At 42.7% G+C, this 19999-nt stretch overlaps 1 protein-coding gene across 1 annotated transcript; it reads left to right on the top strand.

Moving 5' to 3' along the window:
• Positions 1–1406: 1406 nt before the first annotated feature.
• On the top strand, positions 1407–18186 carry LOC110733551 (4,5-DOPA dioxygenase extradiol 1-like). Its single transcript, XM_021913614.1, has 4 exons — positions 1407–1607; positions 13339–13390; positions 13735–14104; positions 17814–18186. The coding sequence occupies exons 1-4, from the start codon at positions 1407–1409 to the stop codon at positions 18001–18003; spliced, it is 813 nt and encodes a 270-aa protein (XP_021769306.1). The 3' UTR covers positions 18004–18186.
• Positions 18187–19999: the final 1813 nt, after the last annotated feature.

Genomic DNA, 19999 nt, shown 5'->3' with positions numbered 1-19999 from the left:
TTAAAGTGATAAAGTAGTTGCATTAATTACTCTCAAATTCTCAATCTAATGTCTCTAAAGTCTAAGAATTAAATTTCATAGGGCTCATCATATCAGAGAAATGACATCTACAAATAATAACCATTTTCTACTACCAAGTAATTTACGGAGTATTCTCTAAATTATCAAAACACAAGGACACTTTAATAATATAACCACACAAATTTACTTTAATTAGTTTATCTGTCGATCGTTGGTTTTGTTTGGTTGGCCACACTTAATTATGCTACACATATAAAAATCGGATCGGGCCTTATCATAATTTCTCGTGCCCAAAAACGTAAAAAGTAGCAGGCTTGTCGAGTCAAAATGGGCTTTTTGGGTTTTTTTCGAGCCAGGTTCAGGCTTTTTAACTAAACTTGAGTTTTTAGGCTTGCCCAAACTATCCCTATTTTCGGGTCGGGATAGTGGGTCGGGCTGATGTTGATCACCTCTAATTTATATATAGGTAGGCCGCCTAAATACTTTCACAAATACTACAAAATTAATTAAGTCCAACAATTAAATATGTGGTTCGGTTCTCAACAACTCTGCAGCTGCGGAAATCATTATAGAGACAGCACTGAGACAATTATTGGAGCGTGCAATTTCAATCTCGACAACACCAAGGTTTTCATAGAAGAAGCTACTTCACTTCACAAATGCATTCTCCTAGCTCTGGAGAAAGGGATCAAGAATATTCACATGGAAAGTGATAATTTGCTACTCATCAACTCAGTTATTGATACCTGGTCAATTCCATTGGAGATTGAGCATATCATTACATACATACGCTACCTTCTTAGCAAATTCGACAAGTGAACATTCGGCATATTTATCGAGAGGCAAACTGAGCTGCTGATGTGGGTCATTTAGTTATTGGTAGTATGTGCATTAGTCTTCATAACAACTCTTCTTTAATTCCTATCCTCAGACGCATTAGGAATTCTCCTCATGCAGAGGGTTTCCTAATGTTTTCTCTTTTTTCTTACCTTGAAAAAATGAAGAATAACTTTTGTATACATCTGGGGGGATACTTTTTATCGAATTTAGGGTCACTTTTATAATTTTTTGGGTAACTTTTATCGATAAAGCATATATATTTCGTAACTTTTATTTGTGTCAGGGTAACTTTTATTCATATTAGGATAACTTTTGCTCATTTTAGAGGTAACTTTATAACGGATATACAATATTTATTGTACATCCGATTTATTTAAAAGTTTAGGAAAAATAAAATGCGTGGTACAATACGTAAGTACTAAGTACCCCCCCCCCCCCCCTTCTCCCTTGATTCCTCCATTATTGTTCTAATACTCGCGAAGCCACAATTGTTTCAAAATCATAATAACCCTACTAAATTTTGTTCAATAACTCCTTAAAATAAAATGGGTGGGGAAGATAAGAATATAATCAATGAAACCTTCTTCATAACCCATGGAAACCCAATTTTAACAGTAGAAGACACGCATCCCTTAAGGCCATTCTTTGAAACTTGGACTGAAAAAATATTTTCGAAGAAGCCGAAGGCGATACTTGTGATCTCCGGTCACTGGGAAACTGATCATCCTGCTGTTAATGCTGTTCATATCAATTGTTTCGGGTGAAAACAATGGGACCTTGCCGAAGGTCCGCTGAAATGGAGAAGACTGGATTCGGTCCAAGTTATGTTGGGCCGAAGGTTTCCTGCACAGTAAACACACGTAAACTAGCCTCGGGGGTGTTGCCGAGGAAGGCCCCTCCGATGCTAAAGTCAGTACAATGTGTAGAAAGAGAACACTATGCAAGAGAGTTTTGTTGCTTGAGGCTTTATTTGAGTATATGAGAATATATGAATCTATGAATATATGTCTGAATGTATGAATATTGATGACTTTTATACCTCTTCATACATGGAGAAGTTGGGCTTTAGCCCAATTGGCTTGCTTTGAGGGCTGACCTTTGACTTGAGCACAATTGGAGAGTTGAACCTTGACCTTGGGCTTTTAATTGGATCATTTAATGCCTAGGCCCAATTGGACTAAATTGGAACCAAACAACTTGCCCCCCAGACCCGATTTGGAAGGATGACGGGTCGGGTTTGATTTAATTCAGAAAAGGAGGGAAGTAAATGATTTAATTAATCCAAAAATTTGAATTTAAACCGTAATTAATGAGATAACAACGGTTAAGGCGGATGATTGTGGAAGTTGAACGGATAATGGGCAGTTTAATCGCAAGGTCGTGTGTTTAACGGTTACTTAGTGGGGTATTTAAGAGAAATTGAAACGCGGACTCCCCGTATTCCCATTCCTGGAGATATAAACAGAGGCGCGTCATCTCTCCTCACTTATTCACAAACACAAACCCAGAATTCTCGAGAGAAACCAAGAACCCGCATCAAAACTTCGCAAATTCCCCGAGCATTAAGCTTAGAAACTGAGACTTGCCACTACGAACTCGTAAATCGGCAACTTTCGCTTCAGATTAAGGTAAATTCCTTTGATTTTAGTTTATTTTTCTTCGAATTCGAACTCCTTCCCTTTTTTTCGACTTTTTTCTTCGAAATAATCAATGGCAAGAGGAGTTAGAGGTAGAGCCCGTGCTCCAAGAAGAGCAAGGCCGATTCCCGATCCTAGGAACAGGATTGGGACCTGGAATGGACAAAGGCCAGAGTCTGACCCTGCTGAAGGGATTAGGGCGACTCCAATTTCCTCGGCTCCTCCTCAGAGAACGGAGGGGCCAAGCGCTTCTGGACGGGACGATGAAGTTCCCGCTGTCCTTTGGGATATCCTCCCCGGGTTTTCAGAGTGGGAGAATGCCGAAGTAGCTTCGGCCATGATAAAGAACCGCCCCTACTCATGGTGGGTGGAGAATGCCTAACAATATCGGTTTGCCGAGCAAATTGAGTTGCATTACGGCATTTTTGAAGCTGATGGGTATTGGTGCCGAATGCCCGCGGCATCCGATAGAATCCATCTTCCACCCCCGGGGTATGTTGGGGTGTACACAAGACAGCTTCAGTACGGGCTGAGGTTCCCTTTGGACGTATTCGTCCGAGACTTGCTGATCCATTACAATATCTCCCTATGTTAGCTAACTCCTACCAGCATCCGAAGGGTGATGACATACCTATGGGTCTGCAAGTTCTTCAAGTATGTGTCGAACCTGCACTGCTTCAAAAAGCTTCATCGGCTAGTGCCAAATATTCAAAGTGGGCACGGAAGCCATGGTTCTGGGTGGTACCGAATTGAGTCTCGGCCCCAGTACCTGACCATGTGGCCGAACGACTCTTCAGACAAGGACTGGAGAGGTCAATGGATTTGGGTTAGGGCACCCACAGATCCGGGCCACCCTTGCGTCTTCAGTGCTCCCCGGTACCTTGCTGAGCCTGATCCCGAAATGGGAAGTTTAGGTCCCCCCGCAGATAACGGGCCGGATCCGAACCTTGATCAATAAAATATGTTCGGCAAGCTGCCGAACCGGGGGGGCAGCGGCCGAATGCAGCATATCCCGGAGACTTGGCTCCCCGATACGCATTATGTTTTCCAAGAGAACATGCTAGCAGCTGTTGGCCTCAGCCGAAAGTTTAAGGATGGTAAGCTTCTTCGGCTGGGGCCGAGACTTTTAAATTATCTCTTTTTCTCCACACTTCGCTTTTTTTATGTTGTGCCAGCCTAACTGAACTGACCTTTCCCCTTTTCTTTTTCAGAGCGGGACGAGACCAACGTTGGCATTAACTACGCTCGTCTTGGCGTCAACCGAGAACGAGTTGTAACTGATCGGGCCCCGTCTATCACTGAGCCGAGGCATAGGGAAGTTCATCTAGACTCTTCCCACTTCCAAATTGAGGCTGTTGCTCTGTATCAGAGGCAGAAGCCTTGGTGGAAGAAGAGAGACCCCTGGTTTCAGCTGCTGGACGAAGAAGCTGAAGCTGCCCGTACAGCCGAAGAGGTTGCACGGGTTCTCGAAGCTTGCGAAGGAGGACAAGGGTCCTCCAGAGCTGCTGAAGAGGAAGCTGCAGCTAGGGCAGCTGAAGAAGACGAGGCTCTGCTGAAGACCTCGGTGAGCTTTCAGACTTAACTTTGTCTTCTTCTTTTTTTTTTCTTTTTTTTTTTTTTTTTTTTTGCTCACATTCCTCCTCCCCCCTGTCTGTTACAGTCTGAAGAGAGTAACAGACACAGAGAAGGGAAAGCCCCTGTTCGTCCCGAAGACCAAATACAAGAAGAGTCTTCAGACTCAGACATGGACGAGCAGCCCCTTCAGAAAAGACGCCGAAGAATGGCCATCATCGGGCCGCATGACTTTCAGCGGAGGCCGATGACCATCGGCGTTGAAATAAAGGAACCCGAGGAAGGCAATGGATCGCCGAGGGTTCCCCGGCCACAACCTCAATCACCTCAAAAGACCCCTCCGCCACCTTCTGAGATGGAGGTGGATCAAAAAACTCCCTAATCTAAGGGAGGGGTCCAAGAAGAAATTCAGGAGAGTGCTGCTGAGCACAAGAATAAAGATGTCATGATGCCCAGTGCTGAGGGTTTCACGGCAGACATTGCAAGAGAGGTTGAGGCTTTCGTCCTCACCCCTGAAGAAGAGGAGGTCATAGTAATTGACTCCTCTGAGAAGGATGATGCTGAGCCATCCAAAGCTAAACAAGCTCCATCGTCATCCTTTCCCTCCTTCCAGACTCTGCAATCTGGAGAAATGGGTTTCTCGGCCCCCCGAATTCCAATCCCAGAACACATCTGGGACCTCATATGGGGTCAGAACCGAGAAGGAGCTGCAGCCTACTTCGGCGATTTTGCTGGCATGTCCGAAGTAGATAGGGCAAGAATCTGGTCGCTGAAGGCCACTGCTGGGATGGGCGAATCCAGCAGATCAGTTCTTGACCCAGCCAGGTCTAACCAACTGCTGATGATACAGGTGATTTTCCTTGCCTTTATTTCCTCTAAAATTCAGCTCTATTTTTATTTTTTTTTATTTTTTAACTTGTCTTCCTGTTTTCAGTTCGTGCACAATCAGACTCTCACTGTAGAGCTGATAGATACCCTACAAGATAGGGTAGACGCTGCCGAGCACGACAAGAAGGTAGCTGAAGAGGAATTAAAGCTTGCTAAGCTGAAGCAAGCAGCAGCTGAAGAGAAGCAGCAGAAGGGTGAGGAGTACGAGAAAAAAGCTGCTGAAGCCCTCAAAACCTTCTGCGACGCTATGGAGAAGGAAGTTTTTCCCCCACTGATGGAAGGGGAAAAATTCCTCCAGGAGCACCTGGGAGTGGACGTCTCCAAATTCAAGGCTGCCGTTGAGAGCCGTATTCAGGAAGGAGCTGCTGCACAAGCTGAAGTGCAGCAACGGCTAGAAGCTCTTGAAGCCAGCAGAATGGCTGCTGAAGAGCTGCTCCAGGCCAAGGATGTGCAACTCTCAGAGGCTGCTGCTGCTGCTGAAGCTCAGAGAGCTAAGCTCCATGAGGCTGAGGATCTGCTGATGGTCAAAAAAGAAGAAATGGCCCAGGCTCAGACAGAGGCTTCCCAAGTTAGCTGATGCTGAGGCTCTACTCAAAGTCCGTGTCTATACCCAGGAAGAATATGAAATGGGTTTCAGAAACGGGTTCAGAGTATGCCGAAGAGTCTGCCTTCATGCTGAGCCGAAGCTGGACTGGTCCAAGTGTGCTGAATGGGTCCAGAATCCCGAAGACCCTCATATGAAGTATGCAACTCCAGTCGAAGCTGAAATTCTTCAGGCTGAGGAAGCCGAAGAAGAAGCTGAGAGAATGGAGTTGGAAGCTGAACAGAGGGAAAGGGAGGCTCGGCAGAGTGCAAAGCCTGCTTCTTCTGCTGCTGGGGTTGAGGCCACCATGGGGCTCAACAATGCTGATCAGTCTGATCCTCGGGCTGAAGCATAAGAACTCGGGCAGTCGTCTTCAGAATCTTGCGGTTCATCATGCGCTTAACTTTAGACTTGCCGCTTTCTGAATTTTTTTGCCTTGTTTTTTGCTTCAGCTTGCCTTGTCGTACAACAGTTTATTTTTTTGCTTATGTACGTATTTCGGCAGCTGTTATTTTCCGCTTGTGGGCGGCTGCCGATACAGTTTAATTGAACTTGTAGCTCAATTTCTGAGCATAAATTATTAATTTGATGCTCTTTTCTTCAGCTGCTTTGCTTTTGAATGTTTTACTGTTTCTTCAATTCTGCTGAACATAAACTTGCACTGATAGTGCTTCTTGCCCCCCCAGAAATTGAAGTATGGCTTCAGCTGAATAAACAATTTCTTCATTTTTTTAAAAAATGGGTATCCGAAACACAGGGCCAACTGAAGGCAATGTTTCGGATAATGGCTTTCTGGGATACAAGGCTCAGTTAAGGCAATATCCCAGAATTGTCCATGGACTCGTCTTTGGAGAACAAGTCTTACTGAAGTTGGACTTCAGCTGAAAGACCAGTGTTTTTTTTTAAAAAGACGAGTTTTGTCAGCAATCTGAAACCCAGTTACCCGAAGGTTAAGGTTTCAGACGAGGCTGAATAAACAATTTTCAACTGTTGCTGTTATCCTTGATTTTCTGTCTATCTTTGAAAAATGGATACCCGAAACACTGGGCCAACTTAAGGAAATGTTTCGGATAATGGCTCTCTGGGATACAAGGCTCAGTTAAGGCAATATCCCAGAATTGTCCATGAACTCATGTCTTTGGAGAACAAGTCTTACTGAAGTTTGACTTCAGCTGAAAGACCAGTGTTCTTTAAAAAGACGAGTTTTGTCAGCAATCTGAAACCCAGTTACCCGAAGGCGAAGGTTTCAGACGAGGCTGAATAAAAAACCCTTAAAGAGTAGATAGAACAAAGAAAACTTTGAAAGGATAAAAAGTTGTAAACATTTATATAAATGGCGGCTCCAAGGCCTTTCATTAGTTCAAAATGTACTTACAAAGATTGTTCTGCCCCGAAGGGTTTACACATGATATTTTTTCAGTACATCAGCGTTCTAGTGATTTTTTAACTCAGTTCCATCCAACTGCCGAAGTCGGTATGTCCCTGGCTGAAGCTCATCATAAATTTCATAAGGTCCTTCCCATGCAGCTGAGAGTTTCCCATGGATTCGGCCTTTCTGAACTGCAGCAGCATTCCGAAGGACAAGGTCTCCAATTTTGAGAGGCCTTGCATGGACCCTTCGGTTATAAAATTTGCTGATTCTCTGCTTATAGGCGGCCATTCTGTCTCGGGTTGAGTCTCTTACTTCTTCGAGGAAATCGAGAGATTCCCTCATCAGTTGCTCATTCTCAGCCGAGAAGTGGTGCACTCGCAGGCTCTCAGAGCCAATTTCCACTGGAAGGACGGCTTCGGCACCATACACAAGTTCAAAAGGTGAATAGCCCGTTGCTTCTTTTTCAGTTGTCCGAAGGGACCAAAGGGTTCCTGGGAGCTCATCCAGCCACTTGGACTTTTGATCTTCCACCCTCTTCTTGAGGGCATTTAAGATCTGTTTATTTGCAGCTTCGGCTTGTCCGTTACTTTGCGGGTGGCATACCGCTGAATATGCCAGTTTGATGCCGAACTGATTTGTATACCGCTTTAGCGGCAAGTTATCAAATTGCCTCCCATGATCGAAGATAAATACTCTCGGGATGCCAAATTGAGTGATGATATTCTGCCAGATAAATTTTCTGACAGTTTGCTCTGTAATGTTCGAGGTTGCTTCGGCTTCGATCCATTTACTGAAGTAGTCGACACCAACCATCAGCCATTTTTTCTAGTACACAGCCTCTGGAAATGGTCCTAGTATATCCAGTCCCCATTGGGCGAACGGGAGTGGATTAAGGATCGGCTGAAGATCCCTTGCTGGCTGATGGATAACTGGAGCGTACTTTTGACATTTTTCGCATTTCCGAACCAGCTCCTTAGCATCTGCGATCATGGTGGGCCAGTAATATCCAGCCCTCAATGCCTTGTGGGCTAAGGTCCTTCCCCCAATGTGGTTCCCACAGATGCCGAGATGAATCTCCCGTAGGATATAATCTGCATCTGTTGGTCCCACGCATTTCAGCAATGGGGCTGAGAAGGACTTTTTCAGAAGTTCCCCCCTGAAGACAATGAACCTAGAGCTGGTTCTCTTTATCTTGGAGGCCAAAGCTTTATCTTCGGGAGTTTCTCCCCGAAGCTTGAAAGCTAGGATGGGGTCCATCCAACTAGGCTCTGGGTCAGCGCAGCACACTTCAGGTGCTTTGTCAACACTTCTCTCTCGACGCACTTCTACATATACAGATCTGTTCAGCTCGGTAAGAGATGAACTGGCAAGTTTGGAAAGTGCATCGGCTTGAGTATTCTGACCCCTTGGGATCAGCTGAACCTCAAAAGTTTTCAGCTCTGCAATGACTGACTTGATCTTGGCAAGATAAGCTATCATGGAGGGCTCTTTGGCCTCGTAGCTGCCGCTGATCTGATATGCAACTAGCTGAGAGTCTGTTTTCAGGCAGACATGATCGGCCTCCAGGGAGATGCACAATTCTAGGCCGGCGATTGCTGCCTCATATTCGGCTTCATTTTTCGAGGCCTTAAAAGAAAATTTTAGTGCATACTCAAAGGATTTGCCTTCAGGAGAAGTTATCACCACTCCTGCCCCCGAACCGTTTTCGGTGGAAGATCCTTCCGTAAACACGGTCCAGACTTTCTTTTCACTGTCTAGCGCTTCTTGGTATGAGCATTCGGGCAAGAAATCCGCTAGAGCTTGAGCCTTAATGGCAGCCCTCGGACGGTAGCTGATGCTGAATTCGGTGAGCTCAAAAGCCCACTTGGCTAGCCTACCAGATTTTTCAACCTTGCCGAGAAATTTTTCCAACGGTTGATCAGTTAAGACCACTATCTGATGGCAATTAAAATAGGGCCTCAGCTTCCGAGCAGCTACTACTACCGCGAAAGCGACTTTCTCGAGTAGTGGATAGCGAGTCTCGGCATCCGTCAGTGTATGACTGACAAAATAGATCGGCTGCTGACTTTTACTTTCTTCCTTCAGCAATACGGCGCTGATGGTGGCTGGGCTAACGGCCACATATAGGTACAAAGTTTCTCCTTCAGCTGGGCTAGACAGCGTTGGGAGTTGAGCCAGATGCTCCCGAAGCTGTTTAAAGGCGTCTTTTTGCTCTTCCTCCCAAACGAGCTCTTTTGTTTTCGGGAGTTTCAGGTCTTTGAAGAAAGGTAACCCCTTATCCGAAGCTCTGGAAATGAAACTCGAGAGGGCTGCCATTCTTCCGGTGAGCCGCTGAACATCCCGCTTCGTTTTTGGCTCAGGAAGGTCGAGCGCCGCTTTGACTTTAGAGGGATTGGCATCAATCCCCCTTTTGCTGACTATGAACCCAAGGAATTTCCCTGACTTCACGCCGAAGACACACTTCTTCGGATTCAGCTTCATTTGATGCTTTCTCAAGGTGGCGAAAGTTTCAGCCAGGTCCTTTACATGGTCCTCTGGTTTTTTGCTTTTGACGATCGAATCGTCAACATAGACTTCCATGTTTTGGCCCTTTTGATCGGCAAAAACTTGATCCACTAGCCTTTGATAGGTTGCCCCCGCATTTTTCAATCCGAAGGGCATCATTTTGTAATTGTACACCCCAGCGTTCGTGACGAATGCTGTCTTTGCTCGATCGTCGGGGTGCATAAAGATCTGATGATACCCCGAGAATGCGTCCATGAAACTAAGCAAGGCATGGCCACTTGTCGAATCGACTAGCTGATCGATCCTCGGCAAGGGATAGAAATCCTTTGGACAAGCCTTATTTAGGTCCGTGAAGTCAACGCACATCCTCCAGGTACCATTGGCCTTCTGAACCATCACCACATTTGCCAGCCATTCTGGATATTGGCAAGGTTCAATGAATCCTGCCTCCAGCAATTTTTTGACCTCGGCAGCGATGTCTCGGTTCTTATTGGCGGAGTAATTCCGCTTCTTTTGCTTAACTGGTCGACACGTTGGGTCAACATTAAGCTTATGGGAGATGAGGTCTGAACTTATCCCGGGCATATCAGCTGCCGAGAAAGCAAACACATCTCTGTTGTCCCGAAGGAGCTGAATAAGTTCACAACGGGTGTTCGGATCAAGGTCCATCCTGATTGTTACACATTTCTCAACGTCTCCTTCAACCAACTCAACTGTTTCAGTCTGTTGGTCCATGTCCATTGCTGATGGACTGGACTCTTCATAATCTGGCCTGCTGCCAATGTCAGCAGGTGTCTCAGTCTTTTTGTTCTTCGGCTGGCTCTCTGAGTCTTGCGGCTCAGCTGAAGAGCTAGCCTTTTCCCTTTCGGGCCCTTTACCTCCGGGTACAGATCCTTGGGCCGAAGCACTTAGGCCTTTCGGCTTTTTTGTGCTTGGCTCTCTTTCTTTTTCTTGCTCCTCCTCATCCTTGTCGTCATCTGGGCGGCTACTGGATAGCTTGAGGTAGTTGCACCTTCGGGCGTCCTTTTGGTTAAACTGTATCCTTTCGGGGAAGCCGGCGTCTGAGACGTAAATCATCAGCTGATGATAAGTTGAGACGACCCCTTGGATCTCATGAATTATGGGTCTCCCCAAAATCACGTTGTACACTGAAGGAGCGTCAATTACCAAAAATTCAATCATGACGTTCCTGGCTGCCTCATCGCAGCCGATGGTGACAGGAAGTGTCACCTTCCCATCTGGATAAGTTGAAGCCCCGTTGAACCCGGATACCGGGTAGGGTACCGGCGTAAGGTGCTTGGGCTTCAGCTTGATTTGATTGTAGGCCTTTCGGAACAGAATGTTTGCTCCGCTGCCACCGTCAACAAGGACCTTACTGACGTCGTGGTTGGCAACCGTGGCGATGATCACCAACGGATCCTCGTGAGGGAACGTAATCCCCCGGCAGTCGGCGGCTGTGAACGTCATGTTCGGCACCGGCGACTGGGGAGATTGAATGTCAGCGTTGTTCACCTGGTGAGTCAAAGCTCTAAGGTGTCTCTTGTGCTCCCTCCGAGAGTATATTCCTCCCTTGATAACATTGATCGGTGGGAATTTCCCCTCCGGCTTTTTACTGTTTTTCCGGGGGAAGTCGAGGTCTTGCCGAGGGTCCTTTGCTGACTTCTCGGATTCTTTTTTCTCGCGGTGATCCGCGATGTATTTTTTCAAGTATCCCTTCCGGACCATGTCCTCTATCTGGTCCTTCAGTTGGATACACTCCTCAGTGTTGTGTCCTGAAGACTCGTGGAACTCGCACCACTGATTTTTATTTTTTCGCTGATACCACTCTGGGAGTGGTCTCGGCTTTCGGTAACTCTGCTCTTCCTTCGTCACGCTGTAAATTTTGGCGCGTGGAAGAGAGAGCGGAGTGTAGGACTCGTATCTGCCTGTGTATGAGGCAGATCTTTCCTTCTTTGGGTCGCTGGCCGAAGATTGCTCCGAGGCCTTTGACTTTCCCTTTGCCTTATGGCCTTGGCCTTCAGACAAGGGTATTTGTCTTTGTTTCCCTCCCCCAAATTGAGGTTGGGTTTTCGCTTTGTTCCATTCTTCGGCTCGGATGAACTTATCCGTGGCATTCAGAGCTTCCTCCAGGGTCTGCGGGGTATGCATGACCATGAAGTCTAGGAACTTTCCGGGCTGAAGGCCATTCTGCATCGCAAAAACGGCTAGCCCCTGATCCAGCTGAGAGACGCTGGATGACTCGTTACTGAAACGGGTCAGATAGTCTCGGAGGCTTTCGGTTTCCCCCTGTTGCAGACTCATGAGTTCTGCAGTAGTCTTCTCTCGGCGGTTTGCCGTGGAAAACTTGCTCCTAAATTTGGAGGACAGATCATCCCACCCTGTTATGGAGCCTTGCTTTACTCCCTTGGAGATCCACGCTTGCGCGACCCCCTTGAGAGTGGTTGGGAAATATTTGCACCAAGTCGCTTCGGATCTGGGGCAAAGATGCATATGAGTCTCATACGAGGCCACATGATCCTTCGGATCCGAGGTCCCGTCATATGTGATGTGCGACGGTATTTTAACCGTGGGCACGCGCTCTTCCTGTATCCATTGCTCGAATGGTGAACTGGCGGGTAGCATAACGGCCTTGCCCTTGTTCCTGGCCGAAGGGACCGCGCTCCGCCCTCTTAGAGAGGTAGGAGTGGTTTTCGTCCCTGGATGGGAAGTCTGGGCCTCGGCTGCTGGGAACGAGAGGCGACTGCGCACGCTCGGTTCCTTGCCGCCGAGTCGGTCGAGGACGCTTCGGCGAACAGTCTCAGGTTCTCGGTGAGTAGATTTTGGCCGAGAAGCTGAGCTGCTGCTCTTATGCGTTTCTGGTCGTGAGGATGAGGATCCTTTTAAAAATTGAGGGTTCTTTTTCCTCTCTTTTTCATTCTTCCAGGTATCCTCTTCCCACTCTTCCAGTTCCCGGAAGGAAGGAAGCTTCCCACCATCATGGTCTAACTTCCTCCGCTGATGCCGGGTATGCGGAGGAGTTCGATCACGAGGTGGTGGCATATTTTGTGCCCTCATCGCCTCCATGAGTACTGCCTGCGCTCTTGCCACCTTTTCCGAGCTGGGCCCCGTCAAAGGGGTCCTCGGCCGAGTATGGGAATGAGGGCGTACAGCCGATGGTTGGCTTTGGGGCACTGAATGTGTCCTATGATCGGACTCACCCCTGCTAGACCGAGAGTGACTCGGCCTATGATGAGAGTCATGAATTACAGGAGAAAGGGAATCCTCCTTGTATGATCCTCCCCCCGAGCTGGCACCCTTGGGAGAGTTCCGGTCCGGCGAGGGTGATGGTGTAGGGATTTTAGGCTTTTCGCCCGCTCCTTGACGGAGGCTTTTGCTCTTGCGGTTCTTAGCCATTTCTACTAAGATAATTGCAAGATGATCTTGGTTAGAAATTTGGCTTAAAGATTTTTGAAAGTCTTCCCCACAGACGGCGCCAAATTGTTTCGGGTGAAAACAATGGGACCTTGCCGAAGGTCCGCTGAAACGGAGAAGACTGGATTCGGTCCAAGTTATGTTGGGCCGAAGGTTTCCTGCACAGTAAACACACGTAAACTAGCCTCGGGGGTGTTGCCGAGGAAGGCCCCTCCGATGCTAAAGTCAGTACAATGTGTAGAAAGAGAACACTATGCAAGAGAGTTTTGTTGCTTGAGGCTTTATTTGAGTATATGAGAATATATGAATCTATGAATATATGTCTGAATGTATGATTATTGATGGCTTTTATACCTCTTCATACATGGAGAAGTTGGGCTTTAGCCCAATTGGCTTGCTTTGAGGGCTGACCTTTGACTTGAGCACAATTGAAGAGTTGAACCTTGACCTTGGGCTTTTAATTGGATCATTTAATGCCTAGGCCCAATTGGACTAAATTGGACCCAAACATCAATGATACTATCTACGATTTTGATGATTATCCTGAAGCCATGTACAAAGGTAAATAGAATTTTCCTATTTTTGGACCGTGCCTTATTTCTTACGGATTACTTATGTTTTATGATGTTTACGATAATTTATTTTTCGTAAATGTATCTATACTTTTCTTTATATTTCAATCATATGTACTGTGTTTGTGATACAATGATGTTAAATAATAATGTCACATGTCAATTTAGCTAATAGGCGTGACACTTTTTATTTTCTAAATGAGTTTAGCATTATTAATGTTATAAAGTTATGTAACACGTAGTATGAAATATTATTATACACTTGATAACGTGAGTATGTGACTCAAGTAACAAATAAATATTTTTTTTTGGTTTGGTTAATTATGGATCAGTTGAAGTATCCAGCTCCAGGGTCACCAGACTTGGCTAGCCGAGTAGAAGAAATTCTGAAAAAGTCCGGGTTCGACACGGTGCACATTGACAAAAAACGTGGGCTTGATCATGGTGCATGGGTGCCTCTTATGTACATGTATCCGGAGGCTGACATTCCGGTATGTCAGCTCTCCGTTCAGCCGAAAATGGACGGAACGTACCACTACAACTTGGGGCGGGCGTTGGCGCCACTGAAAGACGAAGGTGTTCTCATTATTGGCTCCGGAAGTGCAACACACCCTTTGGACGAAACCCCTCATTATCATGGTGGTGTTGCTCCTTGGGCTGCTGACTTTGACTCGTGGCTTGACGTTGCTCTCACTAAAGGAAGGTAATTAAGACATTTTTAGCCTTTTAATGAGAAGTACAAAATTTAGGGATGACAATGGGTCAGATCTTATCCACGGCCAATTCGGGATGGATCTGGATTCACTTTCTAAATTTGGCTTCAAATTATTCGAATTCTAATATGTTGATCCAAGAATCTTAAATCCGTAGATGTAAAATCTATATGAAACCTTGTTCTCTTATTTTAAAAAAATAGGAAAAACTTTCATAAATAATACGATCTTTAGATAGTTAATTTAAATAAGTCAATCAGGCTTTTCATTATTTCTTGATACTATGACATCCTTTGGGGGTCTCAAAATTAAGCGCTAGCAAATCAAAAAACTTGTAACCGATTTAATAGACTACACGTGACACGTGATATCGTTTAAGTGGTCTACACAATTTAAATTTGATTTCTTTTTTTCTAAATATTGATTAAAAAAAAAGTAAAAAAATCCATAACCTCCCCCTCCCACTTCCACGCCAACCACGCACCTCCTTTCCCGCCAGCACCGGTTGTCAGCCCACCCCTTGCACGATCCTACCTGCTCGCCCACCACAATCACTGACCAACTCGGATCTTGCTTCCCCCCCACCAATGACAACCAAACCTGTGATCCCCCAGGCCACCACGACCCGACCTATTTTGAGGGGTTTTGATTATGGTGGATGGTGGGGTAGGGTTTTGGGCTCGTGGAGGGGTAGGGGAATTGAAGCTTGAATTGTTATGGTTGGGGTGGGTAGGCATGGGAGGAGACGGTTTTCAAGGTGGGTCGGGGTTGTTGAAGGATTGGGTGGGCAGCTGGAGGTGGTGCATTTTCCGATGGTTGGTGATGGAAAGCAGGGTTGCCGGAGGTGGAAAAATGGTAGTGTTAGAGGGGAGGAGAAAGAAATGAAAAAAATTGTTAGCCAATCATAGAGCAACACATAGCATATATAACCTGTTAAACAAGTAGCAATCGATTTCGGCCTGTTTAAAATTGAGACCCCAAAAGTTGTAATATTAAGAAATAACCAAAATGTTGTCAACTTGTCATATTTAAATTTCAAACGCTCAAAATTAAAGTTGTACTGTATTATTCATGACATTTTTTTCTAAAAAAAAAGATAATTTTGTGAAATTTGTAAAAAAAAATTTATATACATATATATAAAAAAGCTTTAAGTTCATATATGTGGCTTAAATAATTATCTAATAAATTTATACACTATTCACTAGTTAACTTTTGTAATTTTTTTATCTTAAAATAAATAATTAAAATGATTAATTGATCTCAAAACATAATCCAAATCCATAATCGATTCTTCAATTCGAAAAAATTGAACTAGGGCCGACCTTGATCTAGGGATGGTAACGGACTAGCAAGCTAAGTCGTATTTGACTGAATCCAAATCCAAACTTGAATTCCTATATGTGGATTTGAATTTCCAAATCTAGATTTCGTAGATCTATAGGTTCAATAGATCCGAATCCAAATATAATTGTTTTCACTTTTAAAATATTACTTTCGTTTTTTTTAAATGTTTCAAAATAAATAAATCCAACTGAATTTATTTTAAGTTTATTTTTTAAAATTTGAAGTATTATTATACCATCGTTCCTTTTTTCAAAGTAACAAAAGCAAAAGTTTTATACAGATTATCAAAAAAAAAAAACCCTGCCTTTGATTTTTGTTTTTTACAACTTTAGAGTTAAGAGTACAATTAGGTACTCAATTCTTAAAAATTTCACCTTTTAGGTACTCAGTTTTTTTTACTTTGCTTTTGGGTACTGAGTTAAGAATTCCGGCTAAAAAAAAATAAATCAGCCAAAGAATTCAGTACCTTGGGTTAAAGAATTTAGTACCTTTGGTTAAGAGTATGTGGACCCCATACCTAATTAAAAAATTAATATTTTTAAAAATATAATAATAAATAAATGTATTAATTTTGACTAAGAAACTAGCCGTTAGTTTCTCTATTTAAAGGGGCATGAACCTGGCAGAATCACCATTGTTGCTTAACAAAATTCATCCAAAACCATTTGTCCCTGATTCAATTTCAATAATAAAAAAACAGCAAGACAGAATCTGTAGCAGTTTAACCAACAACAAAATTCATAAAAACAGGTTCATTGACCATGTTTATTTAGGCAGAAATTCTTCAAGGTTTTCCCAGATTTTGTAGAAAAAAAAAAACAGAAACGGAAGCTGCTGCTGCTTCCCCTACCGCTGGTACTTCAAGTCTGCCCCTGCTGCTGCTTCTTCTGTCCAGCCACAAAATCAGCCATTGTTGCTTAACAAAATTCATCCAAAACCATTTGTCCCTTATTCAATTTCAAAAAAAAAAAACATCAATCACGTCTTGCAGATTATCAAAGGGGACTATGACATGGGCCACTAAGTCAAATGATCAACCAAAACTTATAAAAACTACATAATTAGGAACAACTTACAGCAAGTTCGATCATTACCACTTCAGGCCCAAAATTCTTAGTTTAACGGTTCAAAATTCATACCCCCTAACTGTATGTAATTTGTATGAACCTAGTTCTGGAAATTCAGCCTCATAGAAGGATAACTTTGAATATTCTGTGAGGACACAAATTCAGCATATATACACAATTTCACCAAAACCTCCCTTGTTTTAGTGCGAAAAACATATAAACTAATCCAACCCTTGCGCATTGTAAACAACATGAAATCAATATTCAACAACAACACTACCTTAATCCAACAACAAACAACAACAAAGCAACAAATTTAACACAAAAAACACAACTAATCGACATCATCAATTTGTTCAATAAAAACCCCAAAATATCGAAAACCCTAGGTTGCAACAAACATCAACAAATGGGCAAAAAATCCAAATTTTATATCAAATTAACAACATAAACGATGAGAAATTGAGCTTACCTCAAAAAAATGGCGGCTTTTGGTGTCGTTTTCCCCAGAATCGAGCCCAGGGTTGCTCGTTGTTCTTCAAAAGTGACGCAGCAATGTTTCTAGAAATGGAAAAGAATAAAGGAGCAAAAAGGGGGAATAAAGAAAAAGAAAGGGAAAAAAATGGGTTGACCTGCGAATTTTTTAATCGGGTGGGGCCAACATACTCTTAACCAAAGGTACTAAATTCTTTAACCCAAGGTACTGAATTCTTTGGCTGATTTTTTTTTTTTTTTTGCCTGAATTCTTAACTCAGTACCCAAAAGCAAAGTAAAAATAATTGAGCACCTAAACGGTGAAAAAAGGAAGAATTGAGTACCTAATTTTGTGCTTAACTCACAACTTTAAAATATTTTATATCTCACAAATAATACCCCTAAAATTGCAAAGAATAAAAATAAGAGGTGGTAGTTAAAATACTGTAAACGAGTAAATTAAAAAATACTTTTAAATTAATAAAATTATGAACCTTATAAAGTTACATTGTCCAGTACATAGTGATTTTCTACTATTTCTCCAATTAAAAATAACTCACATGTAAATGTAAAACAATTTAAACAGAATTTTCTCATTTATTTGATGGTGGTAGCTTGGTAGGTAGAAAATTTTCATTTTAAAGTTGTACCACGATGTGATAGCCCTAGCTTCTTGGTAGTGCAAATATTTAGTAAGATACTCATTTCACTAATACAGAGTATTATATACGAAGGTTTTTTTTTTTTTTTTTTTTTTTGGTGCACTATATACTTGTATATAGCTACGTATGATTTTTGTAGTGGTATTCAGGTTTGAAGAAGTGAATACATATGAAACCAAAGCACCAAACTGGGAATTGGCACATCCATTCCCGGAGCATTTTTATCCATTGCACGTCGTCGTCGGGGCGGCTGGTGAAAAGTGGAAGGCTGAGCTTATTCATACTAGTTGGGACCATGGTACCTTATGTCATGCCTCCTACAAGTTTACTTCCACCTAAATTATTTCGTCTCGTAATTTAACATACACACGTATTATTGTTGTGATTGTCTTATTGGGTCATGCTTTTAGTTCATGTGTGTCTTATTATTATTTTCATTATTATCTTTGATGATTGCTTTGGTTAAATTATAAAGTTCATCAAATAAAAAGTATGTAAAATCAGTGAATAAGTGCTGGAAATCATTGTTATCATGTTGTACTATCTTAATTTTGCATATCAGTACAACTTTAATTTGCTCTACAAAATATTATTAAAAACATAAACTATTAGGTGTGTCCACCCGCACCAAACCGTTTGTGCGGCACAACCCTTCTTCTCTTCCTTTCTCTTTTTCTCTCCTCTGTTCCTTTTTACTTGGTACTTCTTCCTCTCTTCTCTTGTCTTTCTTTCTCCTATGCTCCTCCTTATTGCTAGGTAATTTTCATCGAATGAAATTGGTGCAATTTACGGTGGATCGTAAAGGTGGTGTGGGTGGTATATATTAAATATAGTATCATTCTCAAATTTAAGAATTAAATATATTATATATTTGTTGTATGGTAAAAGGAAATATTTATCTTCCTAAATTATAGACTATAGTTCCCTAGTATATTGTCATATATATTAAAATCAAAGGAAATAATTAGCTTGATAAAAATGATAATTATCAATTTATAGTTAGTTGAACCCGAATATGACCTGACTTGGAAATGACCCGACCTAATTGCAGCCTGCAACTTATAGACTTGAATATAACCCGACTTGAATCCGAGAATGACCCGACTTGGAAATGACCCAACCAGAATATAACCCGCAAATTATTGACTTGAACCCGAGAATGACCCGACCTAATTATAACTCGCAAATTATTGACTTGAACCGAACCCAACTCGAACCTGAGAATTACCCTAACCCATTTTAACCCGTGAAATCCCAAATTAAACCGATCTATCTATTATTCACCCAACCCGAATGTAACCCGACTTGTTATTAACCCGGCCTTAACCCGACCCAAACCCGATAAGAAGTATGACCCAACTCAAGCATAAACAACCCAAACCCCACCTGCATAGGTTATGGAATTAATTTGAATTGACTCGACCCACTATTACCCAACCTTAACCCGACCCGTTTACCCGAATTGACAACTCAAACCGAAACCTCCAAAAATTTTCAAAAAAAACGTGGATATTAGCCTTCAATTTTGGATTTTTTTTTGTTTTTTTTCACCCGAAAATAAAAATTGCCAAAATGTTTACCATGGTCTCTAATACCTTCCGGGAGTCCCATTGGGTGGGTTGAACAATCCAGTTTGCCTTTAAACGACAAATTTACCGATTTACAACTTGCAACAATTTCATTAACTTAAGCTTTCCACGAACATTTGTGACAACATATAATGATCATATATGATTCCAAACGGAATTATATAACCCCGAAATGTATTTCCTAGAATTTCAATTCTTTTCGACTTCGAGCCTCAAAACCTTTAAAATTTCGCAAAATGCGTGGATATTAGTAGGGGTGGCAATCAGGTCGGGTTGGGTCATTTCGGGTTCGGGTCATTTCGGTTTCGGGTCAAAAAACCCCTGACCTGAACCTGACCCATTTAACTTTTCGGGTCAGAAATCCTAACCCTAACCTGATTTATTCGGGTTCGGGTCAACCTGATTTCAACCTGATTTTTTTTAATGAAAAAATTAAGCCAATAATTTGGATTTTTATTCAGATCTGGCAACACATACATTCATCCTTTAATTATTTTTTATAATTTAATACTTAGTATGAAATTGGAATCCACACAGTACACCTTTATACGAGAATTGAAGTTACATTTCCAAAATAAAACAAAATAATGATCCATATGAAGCGTCAAATTCATGAGTCGGTAAACCATGAAACAGCAAAAGCTCAACCTTGCATGTCGTGCAAAACAAAAATAAGAAAAATCAGAGAAACAAAAAAGAAAAAAAAAGAATGAAAGAAAAATTCGACACAATCATTAAATAAATTG

The sequence above is a fragment of the Chenopodium quinoa genome, unplaced genomic scaffold, assembly GCF_001683475.1.
Source record: "Chenopodium quinoa cultivar QQ74 unplaced genomic scaffold, ASM168347v1, whole genome shotgun sequence".
Lineage (NCBI taxonomy): Eukaryota > Viridiplantae > Streptophyta > Magnoliopsida > Caryophyllales > Amaranthaceae > Chenopodium > Chenopodium quinoa.
The sequence above is the reverse complement of the archived record's forward strand: the minus strand, read 5'-3'. Positions and strand labels throughout refer to the sequence as shown.